The following is a 27,620-nucleotide window of genomic DNA, read 5'->3' as shown; positions in this document are numbered from 1 at the left end:
AAACACTTGTTGAGAGTATGACTACGTCCAGGAATTTTGCTAGATCCTGTGGGGGCAAGAGTTCAAAGCCTATTGGAATTTTGCTGTCTTATGCACTAAACATGTAGGCAATTTGTGGTTGCTCTTGAAAACAGGAAGTAATTTTCAGAGGAGAGAAGGTCGGACGCAGGAGGTAAGGGAACTGATTAGGTTAGCTGTGAGGCTTCCTCCTGCCATCTCATTTCTGTATTGTAGAGTGTTTCTAAATAGAAAAGAGTGGCTCCGTGAAACCAGCACTTCTCAGCATCACTGGCCTTTTCCGAGCATCAGTGGTTCATCCTCATCCCTCCCCTTTACGGGTGCAGTCCTGGTTCTTTAGGAAGTTAGAATGAACATAGGTCTTTTTGACTCTTCCTTTCCCACGAAGTTGAGTTTTGGTAGTTTTTTTACGAGAATGTGGTAATCTGGTGTTAGAATGGAGTACTGTCCAGAGCACTGGGCTGAGTCAGGATTCCTGGATTCCAGGCCTCGTGCTGTTGCTGAGTTATTTGTAGTCTCGGGAGTTGCCGTACCTCTGGGCTTTTGTCTCCTTAAGGATAGAGAGATGCCTGCTGATCCAATCCACCTCCTTTAGATCAATAGAAATTAAACTTTGGGTAAAAGAGGGGAATGGAGATTGTGTAGGCAAATACTAATATTCTTCCCCAACAACCTAATGAGATGGCCCTGAAAGCCTAGGGGAAAGAGGAAGATGTTTCTTTCCTGTCATTTTCCATTTCCTTTCCTATCTTGCAGTGTTTTTTTTCTTTCCTAGATTTGCTTAGCTATGGAGAAAAAGACAAATCCTCAATTCCTATGAAACAGTTAGCGAATACCTGGCAGTGCTATTTGTGAGACACCCAGAAATAAAGTTAGAAAGGTATGAAAGGGTACGAGTGTGTCTTCACAGAGCTTATCATGGAACCACGTTACAAAGCGTGTGTCATAGCTGCCAAATTAAGTCCTCTAGGACTGGAGAAGGCCTGTCTTAAACTGGTATTCAGTTTGAGGAGGAACACTCTTGTTTGCCATGTCAGGAGCACTTGTGTTGCTCTAAGAGATATGTTGGTTGGTGATAGGACAGTAAACTGGTACATTTCACTAGAGAGTTCCTTGCTTAGTGAGCATCCTGCTAGTTGCCTTGGATCTCCATAAGGTCTGGTGTTTTTGTATTATCCCTGTATAGTATTGCCCTTTATATGTGAACAGGATTAGGAATGTGTCGTCCAACATGCTTGGTGATGGTGTTCCATTAGCCGTGATACTTTGGTACTTTCGTATAGTCAGCCAGCACTTGGGAGCAGGTTTGTTTTTTTTTTTTTTTTTTTTTGGCAGGAGAAAACTAGGCAGATGACTCAAGCAGTCCTATGTCTGGGTTGCTAGCCAATCTGATAATTCTTTGAACAGGAAAATCCCTTATCTCCGTGGATTGCTTATACAGTTTTTCTTGTAACTCAAGTAAAATTAAGATCCAATACATAAACTTTATTAGTTTAAGAAATTTCTTTATAAACTTAAGTTTTTCATGAAATGCACTAGTTAAAGTTCTCTGGGCTCATAAGCTCATGCTGAATTATTTCTCCCCTTTATCTAGGTGCTGCAAAGTTGGTGGTAGCCGTGGCAGTATTTTTACTGACATTTTATGTTATTTCTCAAGTATTTGAAATAAAAATGGATGCAAGTTTAGGAAATCTATTTGGTAAGTTCCATTTTTTCCCCTTTCTTAAATTTTATTTTCTATTGGTTGTCTGTAAATTGTTACCAGTTATTGAGTCTAGTCTGTCTAGAAAAGAAGATATAGTTATATCAATAAGTGTGATCCCTTAGAATATTCTAAAATACACAGTGGAAAGCCTTAAAATTAATCCAATATAAAGTATGAATCTTCTCATCATTCTGAATATATTAATAGGGTCTGTTTCATTCATGTCTAGGATGTTAATCGTGGCATTCTGAGCGAACATTCTAGAAGCTATCACACAGTATTTGAATTAGCTGATAGAGAACTTGGAACCAAATCTAGCCCTCAGATGGCAAGTGGAGTCATGACAATGCATTATAAATTGCAGCCATTGAAATCCATCTTGTATTCCTACCCTTATTTAATTCCTTCTGCATTATTTTTCTCTTTACCCATTTATTTAATGCTATGTTGCAAACACACCATTGTAAGCCACCTTAACTCAGTGTTTAACAAAATTCTTAAGTCAATAAAATAAGTTAACTGTTGAAATGTTACAGTAAGCTCTGGATGAAGCATTGTTTAAAGTATTAAAAATTAGGTGTGGGGGCACCTGGGTGGCTCAGTCAGTTAAGCATCCGACTTCGACACAGGTCATGATGTCACCGTTCCTGAGTTCGAGCCCTGTGTCAGGCTCTGTCCTGACAGCTCAGAGCCTGGAACCTGTTGCAGATTCTGTTTCTCCCTCTCTGTCTCTGCCCCTCCTCCACTCATGCTCTGTCTCTCTCTCAAAAGTAAACATTAAAAAAAAATTAAAGGGACACCTGGGTGGCTCAATCAGTTAGGTGTCCGACTTCAGCTCAGGTCACGAACTTGTGGTTTGTGAGTTCAAGCCCTGCATTGGGCTCTGTGCTGACAGCTCAGAGCCTGGAGCCTGTCTTCGGATTCTGTGTCTCCCTCTCTCTCTGCCCCTCTCCTACTCACACTATGTCTCTATCAAAAATAAGTAAACATTTTTTAAAAAAAATTACAAAAATTATGTGTGAAAAGTGAGACTATGAAACCCAGAAATAGTATTTTCACCCATCCGGCAGAAATCAGATGAAATAACTTTGAGATCTCCGGAATAATGAGTTTTGCTTTCCATAAATTAATATTTGAAAGGGATCCCAATACCTCATTTACTCCCTCTCACATCTAGTTTCAAGACTCCCTTAAACCGGTGGTTCTCCAGTTTTAATGTCAGAAGAACCTCCAGGGAGTCTTGGTATGCAGATTCGGATTCAGTGTCTGGGATGGGCCCTCTCAGGGCTGCATTTCTCACAGGCTCCCAGGTGATGCTGAGGTTGGTACCCAGACACCACATACTGAGTAGTGAGGCTTTAGACAATTCTGATGTGTAATCATCAGTTTCTGTATAAACGTTTTCAGGTGACTTTTCTTCCAATAACTACTTAAAAGTACTTCTTGTATTGCACTGAATTCTGTCTTGTAAACTCCCAAGTAGTTTCAATCCACTGATCTAAGATCTGCTGGAGTTCTCTCCTACACTAATGATCTCTCAAAGAGATAATTGTAGTCATACTCCTTCAGGCCATCTTTTTAAAAATCTTCATCTTCTCGGGGCGCCTGGGTGGCTCAGTTGGTTGGGCGTCCGACGTCGGCTCAGGTCATGATCTTGCGGTCCGTCAGTTCGAGCCCCGCGTTGGGCTCTGTGCTGACAGCTCAGAGCCTGGAGCCTGTTTCAGATTCTGTGTCTCCCTCTCTGTCTCTCTGACCTTCCCCCATTCATGCTCTGTCTCTCTCTCTGTCTCAAAAATGAATAAACGTTAAAAAAAAATTTAAAAAAAATCTTCATCTTCTCCAGTTTTGGAATCCCCCCCCCCCCCTTCAACATTCCTCTCAGTATATTGGCTATTTTCCTCTGGAACCATCTATTTTTCAGCACCTGTTTTAACATGAAGCATCCAGGATCCAGCATGGAGTAGTCATTACAGAGTACAGTGACATTTGACTTTACTTCTGGTCTGTCTACTTCTGTTACTACTAAGAGGCCAGGCTGGTGTCCTTTGGGAACACAGCTGGTTGTAGTTGAATAAGGGGCAGAAAAACACTGAAGGCCTTGAGGACTCGTTCAGTGTTGCTGGGGAAACACTGTGTAACCAGTTCACATAAGAAAGGTTGATGGTAAGAGAAGAAGGTTATGGGATGGTAGCTTGAGGCAGAAGCAAGTTAAGTGTTTTGTTTTGTTTTGTTTTTTGTGAAGTAATGTAGAGTCTCACTTGTCTCTAGGCTTTGGGGAAAGATTCAGGGAATTACAAATCAGTGGGATGACAGAACTCAGTGCAATACAAGCAAGAAAAGGAGGATCCTTGAGAGAAGCAAGGCAGTGGGACCATTGGTACATGTGAAAAACTACTTTGGGGAAAGGCCCGCTGTTTTCAGAGGGAAGAGGCTTGGGTGAAGCCTAGCGCTTGCCCTGGTTTGGGTCTTCGTCTCTAATCTGGACTGTCTATTCAAACATCACAGGGATGTCCCATGTCTATTTCTCATCCCAGGTATCTGCCCGTTTCATCGCTGCCGGAGCAGTTCCGGCATTCGTGAACCTTTTCCGGCACTCATGAAGGTTAATAACACTCATGAACCTTTAGTGCTTCTGACTATGAGAGAGTAAAATCTAAGGCCCACTCAAACCCCCACCCTGCCTCTGCCCTTCTCACCTTCTCGTCCCCCCCACCCCACCCCCCCAGCTGTGTCTCACTCTTGCTTGTGCCGGTCTGCACAGGATCTACAGACAACGTACCTTGTCCTTCCATATCCCCACCTTGCTCATGCTGGTTCCTCACAGAGCACGTTTTTCTTATCCCCTCCTTCGTCTGTTAATCCTTCTCATTTTTCAAAACTGCATAAATGCCCCTTCTTGAGAGAAATTATAGTTGAACCTCCCTCTTTTCCTATTAGAATGTATTGCTTCTTTTTGTGAACTGTGTGTTCTAATGCATAGTACTTGTATCTCAATTTGGCACTGATGTTATTCTGCCTTACATCAGAGAATTTCTTCTATTTTTCATGTATCTGTCTCCCCTTACTAGAGAATGAATCTTGAGGGCAATAGTATCTTGGTGCTTCACCCAGCATCTAGCGCTGGGTCGTACGTGTAGACCATCCACGCTGATTGAATGGAGAATGAATGTAGGTGACCAAGGATTAGTACTTTGACATGGAGAGGAAGAGTGGGATTCAAGCTATATTAGTTGAAAAGCCACCAGTAGTCACCTATGAACAAATGCTGAGCTACTTTAACTAGGATAGTTGTCTCTTCATTTTCATTTTGATTTTTCCTAATGTTGGGAACTGCAAGGTTTTATTGTGTGTGTTTTAGCTATTTGACTTACTCATTCTTAGGGAAGATGGCTTATTTTGTTGTTGTGACTGAAGTTGTACACTGTATCCACAAAACCTTATTGGATTCCAGTTTATTGAGTTGGTGAAAATTTAATTTGCTTGTTGTATTTTAATTCTCATTTCAGAATAATTGAGTAAAGATGGAGATATGGTTGTCTTTTGCCATTTGCTTAGCATCTAACTCCATTCACCAAAGGGTAACAAGTTTAACCCAACATTAGAATTATTTCTATAATCAGTATATTGGGAGGGGGGTCTCGTGACATGAACTGTACTCCTTTTGGTGGTGAATTTTTTCATTTTTTCTACTGTTGATATAATAGCTTGATAGTGTCTATAAATTTAGTTTCAGGTTGGATATATAGTACTGTTTTAGAAAAATAAAATGATCTTATTTCTAGAAAGGAAGAATGAAAAATTTTGCTCAGAATTATACTTGAAATTACTAAAATACATTGTGATTTTTTTTGAAAACAAATTTTTGTACAAAACTTATTGAGATAATTGTAGATTTGCATGTATTTGTGAGAAATAATATGGAGGGATCCTGCATACCCTTTTACACAGTTTCTCATATTGGTAACATCTTACAGAACTACCCCTAGTGTCACAACCAGGATAGCAACATGGATACAATCTGTGCGTTTTAGTTATGATTGCGTTTTCACACAGTGGTTCGTTGTCAGGGTGGATACTTAACAACTAGTAAATATACTGAACACAGACCAGATTATTGCACACGTTGCTGCCGTCAGGACTTACTGTTCTGTTGAGTTGATGAGTTTTTACCCTTTCAGACTTAAACCACTGAAATGGTATATACATAAATTACTTGACGTTCTTAAAAACTTAAGTACAAAATAGTTCTGATTCCTGTAGTTTGACTTGTTGAAAGACGTTCTTTGATTGAAACCAGATATGAAACAGAACTTCCAAGTGGATCCATTTTCTCAGCTCAGCTGATGAGAGTAGGTAATAATGATTAAACCATTAACCTTTTTCTTGAAGAAGGTAATTCTAGTTGATATGTTACTTATTTCGTAGACATTGCAGACCTTTGTTTTTCAGTTATTTTAAATGATTTTTGAAAAAAATTGTTCAGTGATTACGTAAGCCATAAAAATAGCTGGTAATGTGAAAATTAAGCTCAGCTGATGTAAAAGATTTAGCAGTCAGCTTATTTAACTGTCCAAAGATATGTCTTCTCTAAACCATACAGAAGTCCATTTATCTTGATGCAATTAAATCTTGAGTAATTCGTGATAATTTTTCCACCATAAAAATAAAATGATTCCTGGCTGTTTATTTTCTTAACATGAAAAATTAACCCCCCCCCAAAAGAAACCAAATCAAAAAGATTTACTATTGTTCCTTAAAGTGAAAAGTTGTATATGGTGAAAGAAATTAAGAATTAAAGCTATCAAGGTAGTTTGATGATTACAAGTTACAGGAAAGGAGCGCTTTTTATTAGTATGCTGTGCCCATACTGCAAGTGGAAAACATTCTGTTTTATTTGTGAAAATTTACCTGTTTGACCTCCAGGTGTTAAATTCTCAGGATTGCAGACCTAGTAGAGGGCTTTGGGTTTTGATAAATATTAGACAAAAATTAGCTTTCATCTGGTCTGGAGAGAAAAGTCTTTCACGAGACTTTTTTGTTTGTTTTAAAGTTTATTTTTTGAGGGGCGCCTGGGTGGCTCAGTCAGTTGCGCGTCCGACTTTGGCTCAGGTCATGATCTCACAGCTCGTGGGTTCGAGCCCGCGTCGGGCTCTGCGCTGACAGCTCAGAGCCTGGAGCCTGCTTCAGATTCTGTGTCTCCCTCTCTCTCTGCCCCTAACCCACTTGCATTCTGTCTCTGCCTCTCTCAAAAATAAACAAACATTAAAAAAATTTTTTTTTAATTTATTTTTTTGAGACAGAGTGAGAGCGAGCAGGGTAAGGGCAGAGAGAGAGGGAGACCCAGGATCCGAAGTGCCTCCACCTTGGCAACAGAGAGCCCCATGCAGGGCTCGAACTCATGAACCATGAGATCATGACCTGAGCTGAAGTTGAATACTTAACGGACTGAGCCCCTGTTTGTTTGTTTTTAAACCTTTAGCGACTTTTCTCCTTACTCTTAAAGTAAATGGAGTGATATTACGCATTTAAAAGCCTGATGATTAAAGAACTGGTTTTCTCAAAATCCTATCCCAGTAACGTTTTTTGAATTGAATAACATTTACTTTTTTTTTTTTTAATCTCTTAAATTCTACAAGGAAACTAGTTTGACCATTTTACTGGCTCATCCCTGGCTTTCCCTCTGCCTTTCTTTCCTCAGCCACACTCTTCTTTCTCTGAGTATCAGTTGATTACTGATGTCTCTGAAATTTTCTCATCACCCTTTTGACTTTAAATCCTCTCTCTGGGTGGCCTCATCATTTGTTAACTTTCCAGTTTGTATCTTCATCCCAGATCTCATTTAGAGCTGGCTTTTAGGCTTTCTCACTTGGATCTTCTCCAAGAATCTAAAATTTGCAAGTCCAGCACAGAACTCATCATCCATCCCCTACCCCTAGCTCCTCACTAGATGATGAACATCTACCTGAGTGTGGAGATGGTGTTTTTGTTCACTGGTTCATATGAACGAATAAATGAAAGCTTCTAAAGCCAAATGTCCAAGAGGTAAACTTGATTCCTCCTTTTCCACCGTTCCTCCATCTGTTCCGTTGCCAAGTCCCATCAGTGTTGCTTCCTTAGTTGTTCTGAACTGGTCTACTTGTTTCAAATCCAGTCATTACCTTTGTAGTGACTACAGAGGTGCCCTTTTTAACCTGGATTCCTTTAGCAATGTCCCTGTCCTTGTGGACACTTTGTCTCAAGTCTTGAACCCTCTTCAGTCAGAAGGTTTGTTCTAAAAGCTCCCTATTCTGGCTGCCTGATCTGAGCAGGACGAGCAATTTTTTATACATGTGATCAGAAGACCTCAGACATTTTCCATTTTGCAATGCAATTTGAGTTTGGGTGCTAGAGTGAGATATGACTTTGAAAACTAGCTCTGCCAATTATTAATTATGTCTTGGAACAAATCAAATCAGTCAACTTCTGGATTCCCAGTTTCTCTCTTTTTGAAACAGAGATGATGATTAAGTCAGTAATGCATGCAAAAGTACTTGGTGGATAGATTGCCCAGCTTATGTGAATGAGCTATGTTATATCACCCCTGTTCTGATCCCCGAGTTTTCCCTGTATCTTGTTACCATAAGTTAGGTATACCAGAATTCCTGATTGAACAGTGTTCTTCTGTAAATATCTTAACACCTGAGTCTGCAAATATGTGTTTATTCAGGACAGAAGTGAAATTGAGAATGTCTAGTGTTCATGCTGCTAATCACTGGTTGTTAATCATTGTCTCAGCTTTCCTTTCCTTATTTACACAAGTGAGAGCTTTGGACCAGATGATCTCTAGAATGATGTTTCCCTTACTTTTATGACATAATGAAGGAAATTGAAAGAATGAGCTCAGTAGTCCCAGTACTCTTATATACTAACTGGTCATTTGTTTTTGTTAAGTCTTTGTCCTTATCCGTGAATATTTTTCGTACTTACAGACAAGGTTTGCTTTCTGCTTTATTTCATGCGTTAGACTTTCCCCACGTTACTTCACTGCCTTTGTGACTTCAGGGGCATATAATATTCTCAGTGTTTTATAGAGTTAGTGAGCCTTCACTTACTTGGTCATTTTTCTCTTTTTAAACATTTGCATATTATTTTTCAGCTTTAACTTTCTGTTCTCCACTTTGAGTTCTGGACTTACAGGAAATTCTCAATCATCTAAAATAATACAGAACTAAAAACCAAGTGACTATTTATAGTCAAACAGCTGGCAAATATTTATGACACTGCATGCTTATTAGCCAAATCAGGAAATGGCTGCCCACAATACTGTTGATGATTTAAACTGAATCCCCTAGGCTGGGATCAGATGCGAGTGCTTTTAAAAAGCTCTTAGTGTAGGTGGCTAGATTGCGATCTACTTCATTAAAGTTAAGATTTGATCACAAGATTCTGGCTTCCTTGAGCCAATAAATTATAACAGTCTTGGTAACTGACCTTAATTTTTTTTTAAATATGCCCAGTACACTTCTATTTTAGAGAAATTGAGTTCCTCACCACCACCCATCTTATGTTCTTCCACCCCCCAGATCTCCTAGCCTAACCACCAAGACCATTTCATGTATATTCTCCAGCATTTCATATGCGTGTGTACACAGCACCCTATAGTAGCAGCCACTTAAAAAAGTTTTTTTTCACGTTTTTTTTATTTTTGAGAGACAGAGGGAGACAGAGCATGAGCAGGGGAGGGGTAGAGAGAGAGCGAGATACAGAATCCAAAGCAGGCTTCAGGCTCTGAGCTGTCAGCACAGAGCCCAACATGGGGATTGAACCCATGAACTGTGAGATCCTGACCTGAGCCGAAGTCTGACGCTTAACCGACTGAACCACCCAGGTGCCGCTAGGCAGCAGCCACTTTTAAACACTGTAATAGTCAACAAGTATATACTTAAAGTCATTTAAGGAGAAGTTTGAAATAGTGTATGGTATCAGGTATATGTGAAATCTAAAAAGGACAGACTCAGAGAAACAGATTAAAATAGTGGTTACCAGGGGTTGGGAAGGAGGTAAGGGGAGACATTGCTCAAAGGGTCTGAACTCCCAGTTATACTCCCAGTTATAAGATTTAAAAGTTTGGGAATCTAATATAGCGAGGTGATCATAGCTAATACTAACTAGTATGTGATACTACTTTATACTTGAATGTTGGTTAGAGAGTAAATCTTAAATGTTCTCACCACAAAAAAGAAATGGTTACTATGTGATGGGATGGACATGGTAGCTAATATATAACGGTTATCATTTAGCAGTTTATGCATGTATCAAATCAACATGTTGTATGCCTGAAGTTATACAATGTTACACGTCAATTATGTCTCAAGAAAGCTGGCAAAAAATTGAAAAATAAATTTAAAAAGAAGTTAAATTTGTAGAGTAACTTTCTGATTGGGATTTAAATTTATAAGTAGAAATAAAAATAAACTGTAAAGATAAGAATAAAATGTTCTATCAGTAGTAGAATACTACTGTCCATAATTCCTCTGCATAATTGTTTATAGTGAGTTTTGTAGCCTGAAGTCACTTTTTCACTTTTTCTCTAGAGCAGTAGTCTGTTTTATTTATTGTATACTGAGCAATAATTCAAGCACTTTCATTTTTATAGTCCTGTTGGTGCCAAATATGTTTAATATGTGGATACTTGCCAACAGCTTTATTCCTTCTAGCAAAGATAACTTTTTCTTTTTTTTCCTAGCAAGGTCAGCATTGGACACGGCAGTGCGTTGTAAGTATTGCGTCTCAATATTTTGCAGATGGTTTATTCTATTTTATCCTATGTGTATGAGCACTTACATTCAAACAATGGGGATATTTCAATGTGAGCAAAATCGATTTAGAAATTTTTAAAGTTACAAGGATGCTATTTGAATAGCTCAGTATTCTACATATATAATAGTATTCATAATGGATATTTTGTTAACATTTTTTAGGTTCAGTAATATAAGTGCAGAAAATGTGTAAAAGAATTCCTCGTTAGAACTAGAACGTAAACAGATACTCAGTGATGTGTTAGGCTTTTTACTGGTTCTAGAGGTAACCATGTGTTGTGTGTGCATGAACTAACTAGAAGTGTAAAGAAACAATTCAAAACCTCTCCTGTACTGAATTTTAAAAGTAAAAATAATTAGATAAAATACGTATACCTTCATCAGGATCAACTGATATATTTATGTCAGTTATTAGCTTGTTTCCCAGGAGGTTCAGTGTTTTGTTTTGAGGTTCTTTGAAACCCTCAGGGTGAAAAAAGGCATGTATTTTAAGATATGTATATCTCAGTGTTTTTACATAATGCTCTTTTTGGTTTAAGACCTGAAACAAACTGACTCTAGAGTCTATTAACACTTTTAAAAAAAAATTTCTCCCCAAAGCTACAAAACCTCCCAGATACAAATGTGGAATCTCAAAAGCTTGCCCTGAGAAGCATTTTGCTTTTAAAATGGCAAGTGGAGCAGCCAATGTGGTGGGACCCAAAATCTGTCTGGAAGACAATGTGTAAGTATTTACCAGTTTGGAAGTATCTGGCGTGCCAGTAAATTTTAGCAAATTGAACCTGAGTCTAATGGATCTTTGGAAAGTGTATTGGGCATGTTTTACTAAAGAAAAGTGATTTCAGTTTTCATTACACAGTTTTTTTCTCCCACACGTTTAAAGAGTCTTAAAATTCGGAGATTTCATATTAGAGTGACATAAGAACACAGCATTTGTCTAGCTTCACGTAAAGATGAGGGACTTCCTCTGTGTGAATTCTCTAGATCTGTGCTGTCCCATCTGGAGGCATAGACACATGTGACTGTTTAATTCTGATTCTTAAACAGTAGGGGGAAGGTTAATTCATTTACATTAATTAAAATTAAAAGTTCAGTTCCTCAGTCAACGAGCCACATTTCAAGTACTGAGTAGCCATAAATGGCTTGTGCCTATCAAACTGAACACAAAGCATTTCCACCCTTGAAAAAAGTCCCTTTTGACAGCACTGCCCTAGATAATGAACGCTTTATCTTACAAACATCTTTCATTTTGGGGCTCCAGGGTGGCTCATTCGGTTAACCCTCTGACTCTTGGCTTCGGTTCAGGTTACAGTCTCATGGTTCATGAGATCAAGCCCCACATCAGGTTCTACACTGACAGTGCAGAGCCTGCAATTAATAGGAAAAAAGAAAAACATCTTTTGTTTTGAATGTCCAAATGCTGCTTGTTGACGTGTGAAATAATCCAGTAATAACCTCAAGCCTGTTGTGATACTGAACTGTTTGCCACTAAGCTGAATGGTTTTCTATACTCAGATGCTCTACAGTTCTTAAGTAGTGTTGACTGTCACTTGTAGGTGAAGTTCGTGTCTCCGAAATCACAAGGCCCGCTTTCAGTTGGTTGCTTTTAATCTGCTCTTTCTTGGAAAATTAAATACATGAGCTTATTTAAATTTCATGTTAAAATAATAGACATGCCATTAATTATGTAGAATAAAGAGTTAATTTTATAGTAGGAGGAAACAGAAACAGTTTCTCCCTGCAGTTTGTGTCTTTTTTTTCCCCTAACTTTATTTATTTATTTTAGGGCACACATGGGGAAGGGCCATAGAGGGAGAGAGAGAATTCCAAGCAGCTCCATGCTGTCAGCCTAGAGACCAACACAGGGCTCAGGTCTCAATCCCATGAACCATGAGACCATGACCTGAGCAGAAATCAAGAGACACTCAACTGACTGAGCCACCCAGGTGCCCCTGTGTGTCTTTTCTTTTTGATGTAGAAGCTCTTGAATTTTTATCCTAAGCCCTTTTTTTCAGTTAGCTATGGGCATTATTTAGCCTCTTAGAATAATGCTTTTCTTGTAATTAAAGGCTTGAGCTAGATGATCTTTAAAGTTCCTGCTCATTTCCTTTCTTTTCCCTCATGCTAGTTATAATCCATTGTTAATCCATCACTGTCTTCTGACTTCCCATAATAGTCCTATTTTACTGAATTATGTAACAAGGAACTTGGATGTTAGAAGTTCAACAGACTTAGAAGTTTGCAGATTTTACATTAAATCATACCCTTCCCATTAACTTAGAATGTTTCCGTTCCCCTTTTCCCCTTGAGGCTAAGGAGGCCTCAAGTTTGATTCGGAATCATAGGTAGGAATTTCTCTTAGAATGCCTAGCCCATGGTAGACTTTCTTTGGAGACTTCCTCTGCCACCCCGCTCCCCCCATGAAGCATGTTAGTTTTAATACAAAGAAGAGATCAAAGTTGTTTTACCAGCAGGTTCTCTATTTATAGATTGTATAGGTCAAAAAGAAGAGAGTATATATAGAGGCAGTGGAATTTGGCACAGTAAATACTAGGCTCCTAGCCAAAGAATTTGGTTCTGGCATGGTGGGCATGTCATGTGGAATTTGTATTTCAATTTCTGTAACTGTAAAATTGAAGCAGGCCTCCTATCCATCCTCATTTCAGGAATCATTCTGATACTCAGGAGAAATTAAATAATTGATGGGATTTTAGAGCTATGCATGAAGCCCCAAAATCTTGTCTTCAAGAAGGACTGAATAATTGGCCAGGGATCCCTACTGAAAAAACCGTGGGGACAGTTCACAGTCCAGTACTTTGTCTCGTATGTTCTGTTTCTGTATTGAAAGTTGTTGCAACAAAGGATTTAAACAAAGACCCTGACTTCCTTAGCATCATTCGTTCAGTTATTCAGCAAGCATTTATTGAGCATAGTCCCTGCTGTCATGAAACTCAGTCTAGTAGGAGAGACAGACATTTAAGGAGTAAATGCACATCAGTCATCACAAACTGTGGCACAAGCTGTGCAGAGCTGGGTGACGAAGACTCTTGGGGATGAGTGATATGAGATCGAGGAATGAGGGCCAGGGCAGTAGCAGCTGAAGGGTCATGAAGGTAAAGAGGTGAGGTCTTTTCTTTCTTTTTGTTTTTAAGTTTATTTATTTTTTTAGTAATCTCTACACCCAACATCGGGCTTGAACTCACGACCAACCGAGCCAGCCAGGTCCCCCAGTGTCCCTTTCTGAGTGTTGAGTCATTGAAGGTTTTCAGATTCTGGCATGTCATGATTTCATTGATGTTGAAAAAATTACCTGACTGATGTGTAAAGTGATTAGAACAGTTGGAAGGCCATCACTGCCAAGGTTCTTTGACACTGCCCCTCCTCCCAGTAGTAAAAGGTTTTTTTCATGTGTATTCACTAAATATATAAGTAGACAGTAAAAATACATAAATAGAAACTTTACTGTTTTCCTGCACATGTCCTGAGTACCTGCACACTCATTTCGGAGACCACTAGTTCAGGTCAGTGCTTTTCAGTGGGACATTTGTCAAGGTTTACAGACGTTATGGGATGGTATAGCTATAGAGGCAGTACTCGTAAAGACTGGGATGCTCTTAAACACCCTCCAGTGAAGCCAGGCAGTTTTACACATGAATTATCAGGTCCATAATGTCATCATAGACTAAATTTGAGAAACCTCAGTACAGACAAAAGAGGATAGTTAAGATCAGGGTGGTGGTTATGGCTTTAAGGACAGGTTGGATGCATCAAGATACATTACGGAGATTAACGTAAATTTCAAACTTCTCATTAGTTTGTAATAGAAAATCCTGGGGATAAACATCAAATGTCACACACTACAGGAATTGTAGCTTCTTTTTATTTTGCATTAGAGAGCCCATAGAATTTACTTATGTTCAAGGTATAGCTCTTATTTTAGGCATATACTCATCTGATTTCAGTTTATATGACATTGATATTAGGATAATACCTCACCTTTTATTGTGGTCTTAATGTTTGGTATAGGAATATACAGCAATGATTTTCAGAGATTTATTTATTTGTGTACATTGAGAGGCCAGATAGTATTTTTGGCTGTGAGGATCAAGAGGTAAAATCAAGGATAGTGTATAAGTACTTAAAAAATCATTTAAAATATAACCATTTAAAAATACAAAAAACATTCTAAGCTCATAAATGATAAAACAAAAGTAACCAAGCAGTTGGATAGATTTGTCCTGTGGGCTATAGGTTTGTTAAAGCCTGCTCTAAACTAACCATTTTAAGATGTAGCGGTTAAAACATAGAGTAGGTATTTGAAGCAAAACTGTGCTCAAAGATGTAGAATCTTTCTATAGATTATGTAATATTTTCTTTAGATTTTTGTCTGGAGGCGTGGAATGGTAGTAGGGGGAACCTTCATATTCGTGAAAGATAAAATATTTCAAATTGTGTGAGTAAGAGGGAGTAAGTAGCCTTTATACATTTAAAAATCTTGAGTATTTTGTCATTTGCTATTGCAGGTTTTCCCTGATTGAATTCCTTGTTAAAAATCGATTAGCTACTGCCCTCTTGTGGGAAGCCTATGGCATAGTGCTTCTTTGTGGCTTTTATTTCCTAGCTCTGTGAAAGACACAGCAGCATAACTAACCCCATGATGATTCTACTTGGAGAAGACACTGTGATACTTAATTATTAATGTAACAGGTTAATCACACTATCGCTTCTTAACATTAATGATGGAGTTTACTTATCTCACATATTTCTGAAGGGAGCAGAGCAAATACATTTTGAAATTCCCTCTTTTGGGCAGCACTTTTAGTGGGTTTCCTTATGACTCACCTTTCAGAACTGCTTGTGAAAAAAGTCTATGCTTTATTACATGTAAATTTTAGAGAATGAAAAGTGGGATTTTGAAGGCAGATATGTAACCCATATGGGTAGATAAATAGTTAAATGCTACTAAGCTCTTCAAAATCAGATTTTTATACTTTTCCTGTATGAATCTTCAAGTAGAGTTTTTTTTTTTTAACTTTTTATTTTGAAATAATTACAGAAATCACAGGAGATTGCAAAGATCATACAGAGCCGTCCTGCATACTCTATACCCAGTTTCCCCTATGGTTATATCTTAGAGTACACCATCAAAAACAGGAAATTGACATTGGTACAGTGTGTGTATGTGTAGTTCTGTGTCATTTTGTGACACGTGTAGGTACCCGTAGCCAGTAAGCAGTTGGGATACAGAATTATTGTATCTCCACAAAGAGCTCTTTCATGCTATGCTGTTACAGTCACCTCCATCATCACTGACGTCTGGCAACCACTAATCTGTTTGTCATTTCTATTATTTTGATGTTTTGAGAATTCTATATAAATAGAATCATACAACATGTGACCAGATGAGATTGGTTATTTCACTCAGCATAATGCTCTTGAAACATTGGTGCCTGTTAAATCCCTTCTTTTTTATTGCTGAGTAATAGTCTGTGTTACGGATGCAACACAGTTTATGCATCACCTGTTGTGCTCGGCCAAACAATTTCATCGTTTCTGGTGTGTGGTAAGCATATGTTTAATTCTGTAAGAAACTGCCAAACATTTTCCACAGTGACTGCACCATTTTACATTCCCACTGGCAATGTATGAGAGATCCAATTTCTCTATATACTTGCCAGAATTTGGTGCTATTACTATTTTTTATTTTAGCTCTTCAAACAGATGTGTAGTGATATCTCAATTTTATTGCTAGTGATGCTGAACATCTTTTAATGTGCTTTTTTTTTGCCACCTGTATATCCTCTTCAGTGAAATATCTATTCATGTCTTTGTCCATCTTTTATTTTATTTTATTTTTTTTTATTTATTTATTTTGGGACAGAGAGAGACAGAGCATGAACGGGGGAGGGGCAGAGAGAGAGGGAGACACAGAATCCGAAACAGGCTCCAGGCTCTGAGCCCTCAGCCCAGAGCCTGACGCGGGGCTCGAACTCACGGACCGCGAGATCGTGACCTGGCTGAAGTCGGACGCTTAACCGACTGCGCCACCCAGGCGCCCCATGTCCATCTTTTAATTGGGTTGTTTTTGTTTGTTTGTTTTTTATTGTTACACTTTGGGAGTTTTTGAAATATATTCTAGGTATGAATCCTATTGTCAGATATGTGGCTTGAGACTATTTTCTTACAGTGTATAGCTCATCTAGACATCCCTTTCGCCAGGATGTTTTGTACGGCCAAAGGTTTTAATTTCGATAAGTTACAGTCTATTGATTTATTTTTCTTTCATGGATGTGCTTTGTTGTTTATGGATTGGTGTCATGTCTGTCACTCACTCACCGAACCGTAGGTTTCAAACATTTTCCTCTGTATGATCTTCCAAAGCTTTTAGTTTTATGTTTTATGTTTATATATTTAAATCTGTGATCCATCCTACATTAATCTTTGAATAAAGTACGAGATGTAGGTTGAAGTTCAGTTTTGGCCTATGAATATCTAGTTGCTTCAGCACAATTTGTTGGAATGACTTTCCTCCTCCATTGAATTGCTTTTGCTCCTTTGTTAAAAAATAAGTTGGCTGTGTTTCCACTGGTGCATTTTTTTTGTTCCACTTGGTTTTGGGTTCTCCATTCATTCCATTGATCCACTAATTTATCCACTAATACCACATGCTCTTGATTATATAGTTACAGAGTAAGTCTTTAAGTGGCGTAGAATGATTCCTCCCATTTTCTTTCTTTCTTTCTTTCTTTCTTTCTTTCTTTCTTTCTTTCTTTCTTTCTTTCTTTCCTTCCTTCCTTCCTTCCTTCCTTCCTTCCTTCCTTCCTTCCTTCCTTCCTTCCTTCTTTTCAAAATTAGCTATTCTAATTTCTTTGCCTTTCCAGATACATTTTAGAATAACCTTGCCTCTGAGGCACCTGGGTGGCTCAGTTGGATAAGCATCTGACTTCGGCTCAGGTCATGATCTTGAGCCCCACATCAGGCTCTCGCACTGGCAGTGTGGAGCCTGCTTAGGATTTTCTGTCTCTTTCCTTCTCTCTCTGCCCCTCCCCCGTTGCCCCCCCCACACACACACGTGCATGTGCTCTCTGTCTCTCTCAAAATAAATAAAAAAAAATTAAAGAATAACATTGCCTCTGTATACAAAAAACCTTGCCGGGATTTTGTTAGGAGTTGTGTTAAATCTGTATATTGATTTTTGGAGAGAATTGACCATCTTTACTATGTTGAGTCTTTCAGTTGATGAATATGGCGTTTCTCTTTAAATATTCTTTGTTATCTTTCATTACCATGTTGTGGGTTTCAGCTTACAAGTCCTATACATACTTTATTAGATTTATACCTAAGTGTCCCCATTTTTTGAGCAATTGTAGATGTCTTTGTATTTTTAATTCCAGTTTTTATATGTTCATTGTTAGTATGTAGACACAGTTGATTTTCGTGTGTTGGTCTTGTATCTTATAACCTTGCTGAATTAATTTATCCTAATTCTATTACTTCTGTTACTTTCCTTTTCTTGGTTTTTTGCTTTGGCCAGGATTTCCAGTACTATGTTGAATAGTAATGGTAAGAATGGACATACTTGACTTGTTCCTCATCTTAAGGGGAAAGTGTTGTCCTTCACCGTCAAGTATGATGTTAGGTGTAGATTTTTGTAGATGTTCTCTGTCAAGTTTAGGAAGTCCTCTATTACCGGAGTTTTGAGACTTTTTATCATGAATGGGTGTTGAATTTTGTCAAACGCATGTTCTGTATTGAGATGACCATGTGATTTTTCTTAAACCTATTAATATAGTAGATTATATCAATTGTTCAAATATTGAAATAACTGTGTTTCTGTAGGCTAAGCCTGACTTGGTCATAGTTTATGATTTTTTTTAATATAATGCTGAATTCTACTTACTAAATGTTTTGTTAATGAGGATTTTTGCCTGTATATTAATGTTGGTTTGTAGTTTTCTTGTAATGTCTTACTCTGGTTTGGGTATTATTGTAATATTGGCTTTATAAAATAAATTTGGAAGTATTAAATTTTCTGAAAGAGTTTGTGTGGAAGTAGTGTTAATTCTTTTTTTAAACATTTGGTAGAACTCTCCAGTGAAACCATCTAGGCTTGGAGATTTTCTGGTGAGGTGAGTTTATAAACTATGAATTCACTATCTTTAATAGTTACAGGACTATTTAAACGATCTATTTCATAATGGATGAGTTGTGTTAGTTTATACATTCTGAGGAATTGGATCTAACTCATTTGAGTTGTCAAATTCACATGTGTAAAATTGTTCATAGTCTTTATCCTTTTGATGTCTGCGGGGTCTATAGTGATATCCCACTTCACTCTTGGTATTAGTGATTTATGTTTTCTCTTTTTTTCTCTGTCAGTCTTACTAAAGGTTTAATTTTATTGATCTTTTTAAAAAACCAGCTTTTTGTTTCATTGATTTCTCATCTTTTTATTTTTTTTTTCTTCTGCTTGTTTTAGGTTCATGGCATTCTTTTTAGTTACTTGAGATGGGAACTTAGATGATTAATTTGAAGCTTTTTCTTTTTTAATTTAAGCATGGAGTGCTATAAATTCCTTTCTCAGTACTCTTTTAGCTATGCCTCACAAATTTTAATAAGTTGTATGTGCATTCATTTCTGTGTGTCTTTTAATTTCCCTTCAGACTTCCTCTTTGACCCGTGGATTATTGAGAACTATGTTCTTTAGTTTCCAAGTGTTTGGAGGTTTTCCTGTTATCTTTCTGTTACTGATTTCATTGTGGTTGGAGAACACACTTGGTATGATTTCAATTCCTTTAAAAATGTTGAGGTTTATTTTGTGGCCCATGATATGGTCTACCTTTAGTATACGTTCCATGCACACTTGAAAAAAATGTGTATTCTGCCCTTGTTGGGTAGAATGTTCTTTAAATGTCAGGTAGACCCGTTGGTAATGCTGTGGTTGAGTTCTTCTGTACCTTTGGTAATTTTCTGTCTGTCAGTTGTTGAGAGAGGGCTGTTGACATGTCCAAGTGTAACTGTACATTTGTCTCTTTCTCCTGTCTGGTTTTGATTCACATAGTGTGTACCTCAGTTGTTTGCTGTATACACATTAAGGTTTACTGTGTCTTGCTAAAGTGACCCTGTGATCATTATGTGTCTCTCTCTGTGTCTCTGGTAATTTTCTTTGCTCTGAAGTCTATTTAATTGATGATTATATAGCCACTCCCTTGTGTAAACAGCTTTATTGAGATATAATTCACATGCTGTACAATTCACTCATTTAAAGTATACAGTCAGTGGTTTTTAGTGTATTCACAGGTACACTACAGTCAGGTTTTTTTTTGTTTTGGTTTTTTTGGTTTTTTTGGTGGGGGAGAGAGTGTGCATACGTGAGCCAGGGGAGGGGCAGAGAGGGAGACAGAGGCTCTGAAGCAGGGCTCAAACTCACAAACCATCAGGTCACGACCTGAGCCCAAGTCGAATGCTTAACCGACTGAGCCACCTGGCACCCCTTGAACATTTTTATACCTCAGAAAGGAATTGTGTCCTTCAGCTATTGCCCTTCCACCCCATTCCCATCCCCTTCCACTCCCTTCTCCCCTGCCCCCCACCAGCCCTAAGTAGCCACACTTCATTTGCTATCTCTATAGATTTACCTCTTCTGGACATATTATATAGAAGGTTTTACATGATAGGTAACTTTTTTGTCATCAGTGTCCTCACTTAGCAGAGTGTTTTCAAGGTTCATCCATGTCATGGTTTGACTAGTACTTCATTCCTTTTTATGATGGAGTCATTCTCCATTGTGTACATGTATCACATTTTGTTTATTCATTCATCAGTTGATGGACATTTGGTTTGTCTCCACTTTTGGGCTATTGTGAACAATGTTTCTTTCTTTAAAAAATTTATTTAAATTTTAGTAGTTAACATACAGTACAATATTGGTTTCTGGAATAGAATTCAGTGATTCATCGCTAACTTACACCACCAGTGTTCATCACAAGTGCCCTCCTTAATACCCATCACCCATCTAGCTCATCCCCCCCCCCCACTCCTCTTCCAGCAACCCTCAGTTTGTTCTCTATTGTTAAGAGTCTCTTATGGTTTGTTTCCCTCCCTCCTCTCCACACCGCCCCCCCCCCGCCCCTTCCCCTATGTTCATCTGTTTTGTTTCTTAAATTCCACATATGAGTGAAATCTTATGGTATTTGTCTTTGTCTGATTGACTTATTTTGCTTAGCATAATACATTCTAGCTCCATCCATATTATTGAAGGTATCAAAATATCTTTCTTTTTGATGGCTGAATAATATTCCATTATATATATATAACACCACATCTTCTTTATATAATGAATAATGTTTCTATAAATATTTGTATACAGGTTTTGTATGGACATGTTTTCATTTTTCTTGTATATATGCTTAGGAGTGGATTTTGGTTCACATAGTACTTCTATGCTTAACTATTGGAGGAGCTGCTAGAGTGTTTTCCAAAGTGGCTGCACTAATTTGCCTTTTGACAGCAGTGTATCAGGTTTCCAGTTTTTACATATAACACTTGTCATTATCTAACTTACTGGTTACAGCCGTCCTAATGGGTGCTGAGTGGTACCTTGTGGTTTCAATTTGCGTTTCACTGATGGTTAATGATCTTTAATATCTTTTCATTTATTTGTTGGCCATTTGCATATCTTTGGAGAAATGTCTATTCAAACCCTGCCCATTTTTAAATTGGATTATTTCTTTATTATTGAGTAGTAATGCTGTGTTCTTCTGATTAATGTTTATGTGATTTATCTCTTTCTACTCTTCTACTTTTCACCTACCTGTATCATTATATTTTAAGTGAGCTTTTTGACCCAAAACCATAAAACTACTAGAAGAAGATCCAGGGAAAAATCTTTATGACATTGGTCTGGGCAATGAATTTTTTTGGATAAGACACCAAAAACCTAGTCAGCAAAAGCAAAAATAGACAAATGGGATTACATCAAGCTAAAAAGCTTCTGCACAACAAAGGAAACAATCAAGAGAACAGAAAGTCAACCTACAGAATGAGGGAAAATGTGCAATCCATATTATCTGCTAGGATATTTAATATCTAAAATGTATAAGGAACTCCTACAACTCACTAGCAAAAAAATCAAATAACCTGATCAAATAATCAGTGAAAGGGCTAAATAGACACTTCTCAAAAGGATACAAATAGCCAACAGGTATATGAAGAGATGCTCAGTGTCACTAATTATCAGGGAAATGTGAATCAAAACCACAATGAGTTAATCACCTCACACCTGGTAGAGCGGCAGTCATCAGAAAGACAGAAGATATCAGATATCGTCAACACTTCATCAAGTGTTGATGAAGATGTCAAGAAAAGGGAGCCCTTTTACACTGTAGGTGGGCATGTAAATTGATACAGCCATTATGGAAAACAGGGTGGAGGTTATTGACAAAATTAAAAACAACTGGCTTATCTAATAATCCCACTTCTTGGTGTATGTCCAAAGGAATTAAAAACAGAATCTTGAAGAAATATCCACTCTCACGTTCACTGCAGCATTATTCACAGTAGGTAAGATGGAAACAGTCTAAATGTCCGTCGACAGATGAACGGATAAAGAAAATGTGGTGCATATATATGCGCAATGGAATATTATTGAGCAAATAAAAGAAGAAAAGTCTGCCATTTGTGACAACATGGATGAAGCTGGAGGACGTTATGCTGAGTGAAGTAAGCCACATGCAGAAAGACAAATACTGCCTGATCTCACTTATGTGGAATCTAAAATAGTCACATTCATAGAAGCAGAGAGTGAGGTAGTGAGTACCAGGGACTTGGGGGAAGAGTAAATGGGGAGATTTTGGTCACCGGGTACCAAGTTTCAGTTATGCAAGATGATTAAGTTCTTGAGATGTAATATACAATGATGTGACTATATTACAGTACTTTATTGTTTGCTTGAAATTTGCTAAGAGGGTAGCTCTTAAGTGTTCTCACCATACACACACAAGTGGTAATGAAGGTGATGAATATGTTAATTAGCTTGATGTAAATATTTCACAGTGTATATCAAATCGTATACTTAAATAAATACAATTTTTGTCAATTAAAAATATACTTCAATATACCTATATACTAGTGTACCTCAACAAAAGAATTTCTTGTAGACACCACATAGTTGGGTCCTATTTCAATCCACTATGTCAATTTCTGTCTTTATTTGGTATGTTTAAACTACTTACACTTATTATAATTATTGACATGTTAGGACTTAAGCCTGCCATTTTATTATATTTTGTTCTCTCTTTTTTTTTTTTTTTTCCTGTTTTCTTTTACTGGCTTCCTATGAGTTCCATGAACATTTTTTAAAATTTCTTTTTGATATATTTATAGTCTTTTTTGAGTGTATTTCTTTGTAGAGCTTTTTTAGTGGTTGCTCTTGCTATTTACTTGTCTGGCTCCTGATAGAAGAAGTTTGCTGACTCAAGGTCTAGACTTAAGAAAGAGGAAGAAAATGTTAACTATGCAGATTAAAAGTATATTATGTCAGTAACTCTTACATTGTGAATAGCACAAAAAAATGAGGGAAGTTGTCTTCTAGTAATTTAAAACTTAATATGTGTTTCAACAAAAACATCACTCACATCATTGACAGGCAAGTGAAGTTCCAACATATACCTTCATCATTTCAGTTTTTCCTTTGTCTTACTCTTCAAATGAAATGTCATCCAAGGTTTGTGTTCAAACTGCATTCATCCATCACTTGCAACCATAGGTTAGCTACAGATATGAGTTCTATGAAAATCAACACGTTCTGTGAGAATCAGTTGGCCACGTGGGGTTCGTAGTAGAGTATTACAGCTTTTCCTGTGAAATTGTGTGGAACAAATCTTTTATATCAGAAAAGTTCATGATAAACATAGGCCCCTGTGTGTGTGTGTATAGATGTACCACATGTGAGTGTGTGTGTGTGTCTGTATGTATTCTCACATATGCATACTTGCCCTTCTCCACCAACCGCAAACCAGTTGTGAATCATTGAACAACACACCACCGGCAGTATCACTATTACCTTGAATTTTTGGAATTAAAGACACCTACAGTTTGAGTGTAATAATTCTGATTCAGCAAACCGAACCGACATAAGCAGTGTTCCACTCATACCTTCCATGTCACAGTATCACAGTGGTCTGTAAGCTGCTCGTGGATGGTGATTACCTTAGCTGTAACAGTACAAGTGAGTGTGGTTCGATGCCGCAATTAAATGCATACAAGATTCCTTCTTCTGAGTGTAGAGAAATCTTACATTGATCATGATTAAGAGGATGTTCACCATTATTCTGGTTTTCAGATTATAAAAGCATCTCACTTCTGTTTCATGTCACATTGATATTGCAAAAAGTAGAAAAGAGATTATTGTTTGATCCATGGAGGATAGTGCAAAATATGTGCGTGATGTCCACATGTTTTAAAGATTTTCTAAAATGCCATTTCATCACACAAAACAGCAGCAAAAAATAGTATTTGGGCCCTGATACATTTTAATATATCTATTTGTGAATTCTTATTTAAGGACATTGCTTTAAAATTATTTAAATTTAGACTGTCTCCTGTGATGTAGTAGAGACCTTTTAATCTCCACTGCAGTTATTAAACAATTGTGTGTGTATATAATATCCCCAACTCTTTTTTGACATGGCTTTATTTCTCTGATCTAGGTTTATTTACAATATCTAATTCTAAATTTGTCTTGACTTTTCCCCTTCAGTTTAATGAGTGGTGTTAAGAATAACGTTGGAAGAGGGATCAATGTTGCCTTGGCAAATGGTAAGAATAATTATTTTAGCTTACAGATGTGATCAGTGGATACTCATGTGGCCCAAAGTAAAATGCACCTTAATATCAAGGGATCAGGTCAGAAAGTACCACACTTGACCCTAAAGCCCTCTTCCCACCCTCATCCACAAAAACCACCTGTAGGGGGAGACTCGGTGTCCAAGTATTATAGCATGCTTTCTTGGAAGCCTCCCACTTGCTGTGCAGTGTGTGGAGAGCTTCCCACGTGAAATTGATGAATGCTGAGGAATGTGGAATCTAACAAAATGAAGATAGATTGACATGATGAGGGTGTGTGAATGACAGAGGGTGATGGACTAATGGGAGGGGTGGGGAGAAGAATGAAGAGTAAAAATTAATTGTAACTTTTCAGTATTATCCACATTCATCATGTAAGTTCATTAGTGAAAGTAAGTTCATTGAATCCTGAGCATCTCAAGTATTCTTGCAAAATCAAATCTGAAAATCTGAACCCGTGAAGTAAGGAACTGCATGCTTGTCTTTTCCTTCTGGTGCAATAACCCTGTAAGGCTGTAATGGGGCGATTAGGAACCACAGCCACCTTACCCAGTTCGTAGTATAGGAAAATATTCTTTACTTCTTTCACAAAAGATAAGTTTCTGCATTTCTACTTTCTTCATTTTCTTAGGTAAAAAGCTCTGTACCTGTTTGCCTAATTGATAGCAAAAAAAAAAAAAAAAATACACTTTAAAAGGGAAATAGGTGAAAAAATTTTAAAAGATGACTTTAATGATAGAAAATAGCATCAATTAATCTTTTTGTAAAAGGCTTACATATTTTTTGGTAATTGTTAAATAAGGGAAAGTGGTAACACCTAAGAATGAAAAATATCGACCTGAATTTGAGCGGTCTACATATGGTCTCTCATGAACTTCGGTTGCTGCTCCTTGGCTTAAAGATTAGTGAGAAAGTGCAGAATTTTAATTTATCCAAAAGTTACTCTTTTAGAAATATATTTCAGATGCACACAGTTCAGATTTTAAGTCTTTTTCAAACTAACTCTTTCTTGTAAATGAATTCACACCCATCATTGGATAAGATCATTTGTCCCATACAGTGTAGGAGTATATTTCAATTGCGTAATTTGATACGATTTCCATCTCTTTCAGGAAAAACAGGAGAAGTATTAGACACCAAATATTTTGACATGTGGGGAGGAGGTAAGTATAGATAGGTAACATGTAACTGTTCTGTTGCTATAGCACTGACTGACTTTTTAAGCCTCCTCAATATAACATAGCCCATTACTGAGAAAATAATGGTATTTTTGTGTTCATTCATTTTCTCTTTTCACTAAACATCTATCTGTATTTAAGTCATTAGTCATATTGCGTATATTTTGCTTTTTTATAGAAATTGTGTAATTAGGAGCAATAATACAAAAATTTAGATTTTAAAAATCTGAGTCCTGTATTTTGCAGCACAACTAATTGAAAGTTTTGGATCCTTTAGGTTTCTGACTGAACTTTTTAAAAACGAAGAAATAATTTAGAGAAGGGCAGAAGCAATTTAAGCACTTTTACTTAATTTTTTTGCATATTTTTTCGTCACTAAAATAAATTATAACCAGGATTATTATTAAAGTAGATAAGTACTTGAGAGAAAGAATAGAGTGTTCTTTATAGTTCACTGCACGTAGAGTGATTCACCAGTATCTTCCTAATGTGGAAGTTCCTCAAGGAACAGGTGTAAGTCATTTACCAGCATGTAGAAGCAAGGACCTAGCCCCTTGAACAAGAGTGTGCCCCAAAGACATTTCTTCCTCAGATCTGATGAAAGGCCAACACTGATTTATCTTTGGATTCTTTTCTGAGGTGTTGGTTTGGGACATATATCAGCATGAGGCTGTCCCCAGCACCTCCTCATTTCCATTCCCTGTATAGATTCCCTAGAAGCCAATAGCTGTTAGGCTTGAAGTTTATGTTAGGTTTTCAAACCATTCAGCTTTTCTAGTATTTCTTCAGCTTGTAATGAGATGCAATGTTTTATTTAGGACTTTTCACGGCTGTCAAAATGGTATAAACTTAAAATGCTACCATCAATTTTATAGTCTCACGGCATAATTGGCCCCACCAAAACTTATTACAGGGAAACACCCTTCCAAAACCTTTGTTGAAATCAGCCACGTGACTAGAAGCTCTGCTCTTTCATCAACTGTAGATGGTAGATTAATTACTGCCGAATGCCGAAAAGACTCTTCAAGTGAAGAAATAGGTGCAGTTTACTTCCATCTTTGCATTTAAAAGGAAATGGTTTGTTAGCTGCTCTGTACATTTTCTCAGAATTGAAAATGCTATTATTACAAAAAAGAATGCAGTTAGAGGATGTCTTTGGAATCTGCTATGGGAAGAAACTGAGTAAATTTGAAGTGTTCCAGTTCTGAAATAGTGTTAGATTTGGGGACTGCACAGAGACCTGATATTGGAGCATTCAAGATATAAAACGATTGGTAGTACCTGATCTACCTCTGACCACTTTGTAGTCACTGAAGTGGTTCATTTTTAAGTTTTTGTGAATCTTGGTGCACTAGACAAAGCAGGTAATGACTGATATTTGCCATAATTAGATATAGCCTTCATTCCTCTCCCAAGATATGCCCAGAGGATCATAATCAGTGTGTGTGTGTGTATGTGTGTGTGCGTGTGCGCGTGTGTGTGTATTTAATTTTTAGAGAAATTGCAGAGCCTTTTATGAATTAGAGAAAAGCTCTGTGTCCTTTTAGATAAGTACCCAAACCATTTTACATATACCCAGGGAATCCCTGAGGCTTTCTTCTGCCCCCACCCCAAGTTTCTTTCTTTAAATTATAAGTCATGCTTTAATATGACTTTGCCATGTGTTTTTTTTTTTTCATTTAGCCCCTGGTGGAATGTCAGTACAAAAGACACATAGGATGAATCAGGATTGGGAAATTCTAAGTTGATGGTGGGATCCTATTAAGGGACAAACTTCATTTTTAACCTATTCATAAGATTTATTTCCCTTTTGGTTACTCTACTTTTGAAATTATTGATTTACAAATACTTCATGTTTTGGTTTATTAACTTTTAGGAGATTGTCGTGATGGCTACTTAGTCACTAAAAAATCCCCCAAAACCATCAATCCTTTCTTTTTCTCCAGATGTGGCCCCATTTATTGAGTTTCTGAAGTCCATACAAGATGGAACAATAGTCTTAATGGGAACATATGATGATGGAGCAACCAAGTATGTAAACTTAAAATTTTATACAATTTTTGGAGCTATAATTAA

At 37.4% G+C, this 27,620-nt stretch overlaps 1 protein-coding gene across 2 annotated transcripts in view; it reads left to right on the top strand.

Annotated features, from left to right (window-relative positions):
- Nucleotides 1–27,620, top strand: part of FAM3C (FAM3 metabolism regulating signaling molecule C) — a 57,735-nt gene that overhangs the window by 16,096 nt on the left and 14,019 nt on the right. For both annotated transcript variants that reach the window (XM_030308307.1, XM_030308308.1), the window contains exons 3-8: nucleotides 1,613–1,717; nucleotides 10,449–10,478; nucleotides 11,122–11,245; nucleotides 24,281–24,339; nucleotides 25,479–25,529; nucleotides 27,491–27,575. In XM_030308307.1, coding sequence (XP_030164167.1) covers nucleotides 1,613–1,717; nucleotides 10,449–10,478; nucleotides 11,122–11,245; nucleotides 24,281–24,339; nucleotides 25,479–25,529; nucleotides 27,491–27,575 — 454 coding nt within the window. The remainder of the gene's footprint in view (nucleotides 1–1,612; nucleotides 1,718–10,448; nucleotides 10,479–11,121; nucleotides 11,246–24,280; nucleotides 24,340–25,478; nucleotides 25,530–27,490; nucleotides 27,576–27,620) is intronic.

Source organism: Lynx canadensis, chromosome A2, assembly GCF_007474595.2.
Source record: "Lynx canadensis isolate LIC74 chromosome A2, mLynCan4.pri.v2, whole genome shotgun sequence".
Taxonomy (NCBI): domain Eukaryota; kingdom Metazoa; phylum Chordata; class Mammalia; order Carnivora; family Felidae; genus Lynx; species Lynx canadensis.
This window is presented reverse-complemented; position numbering and strand designations above follow the sequence as displayed.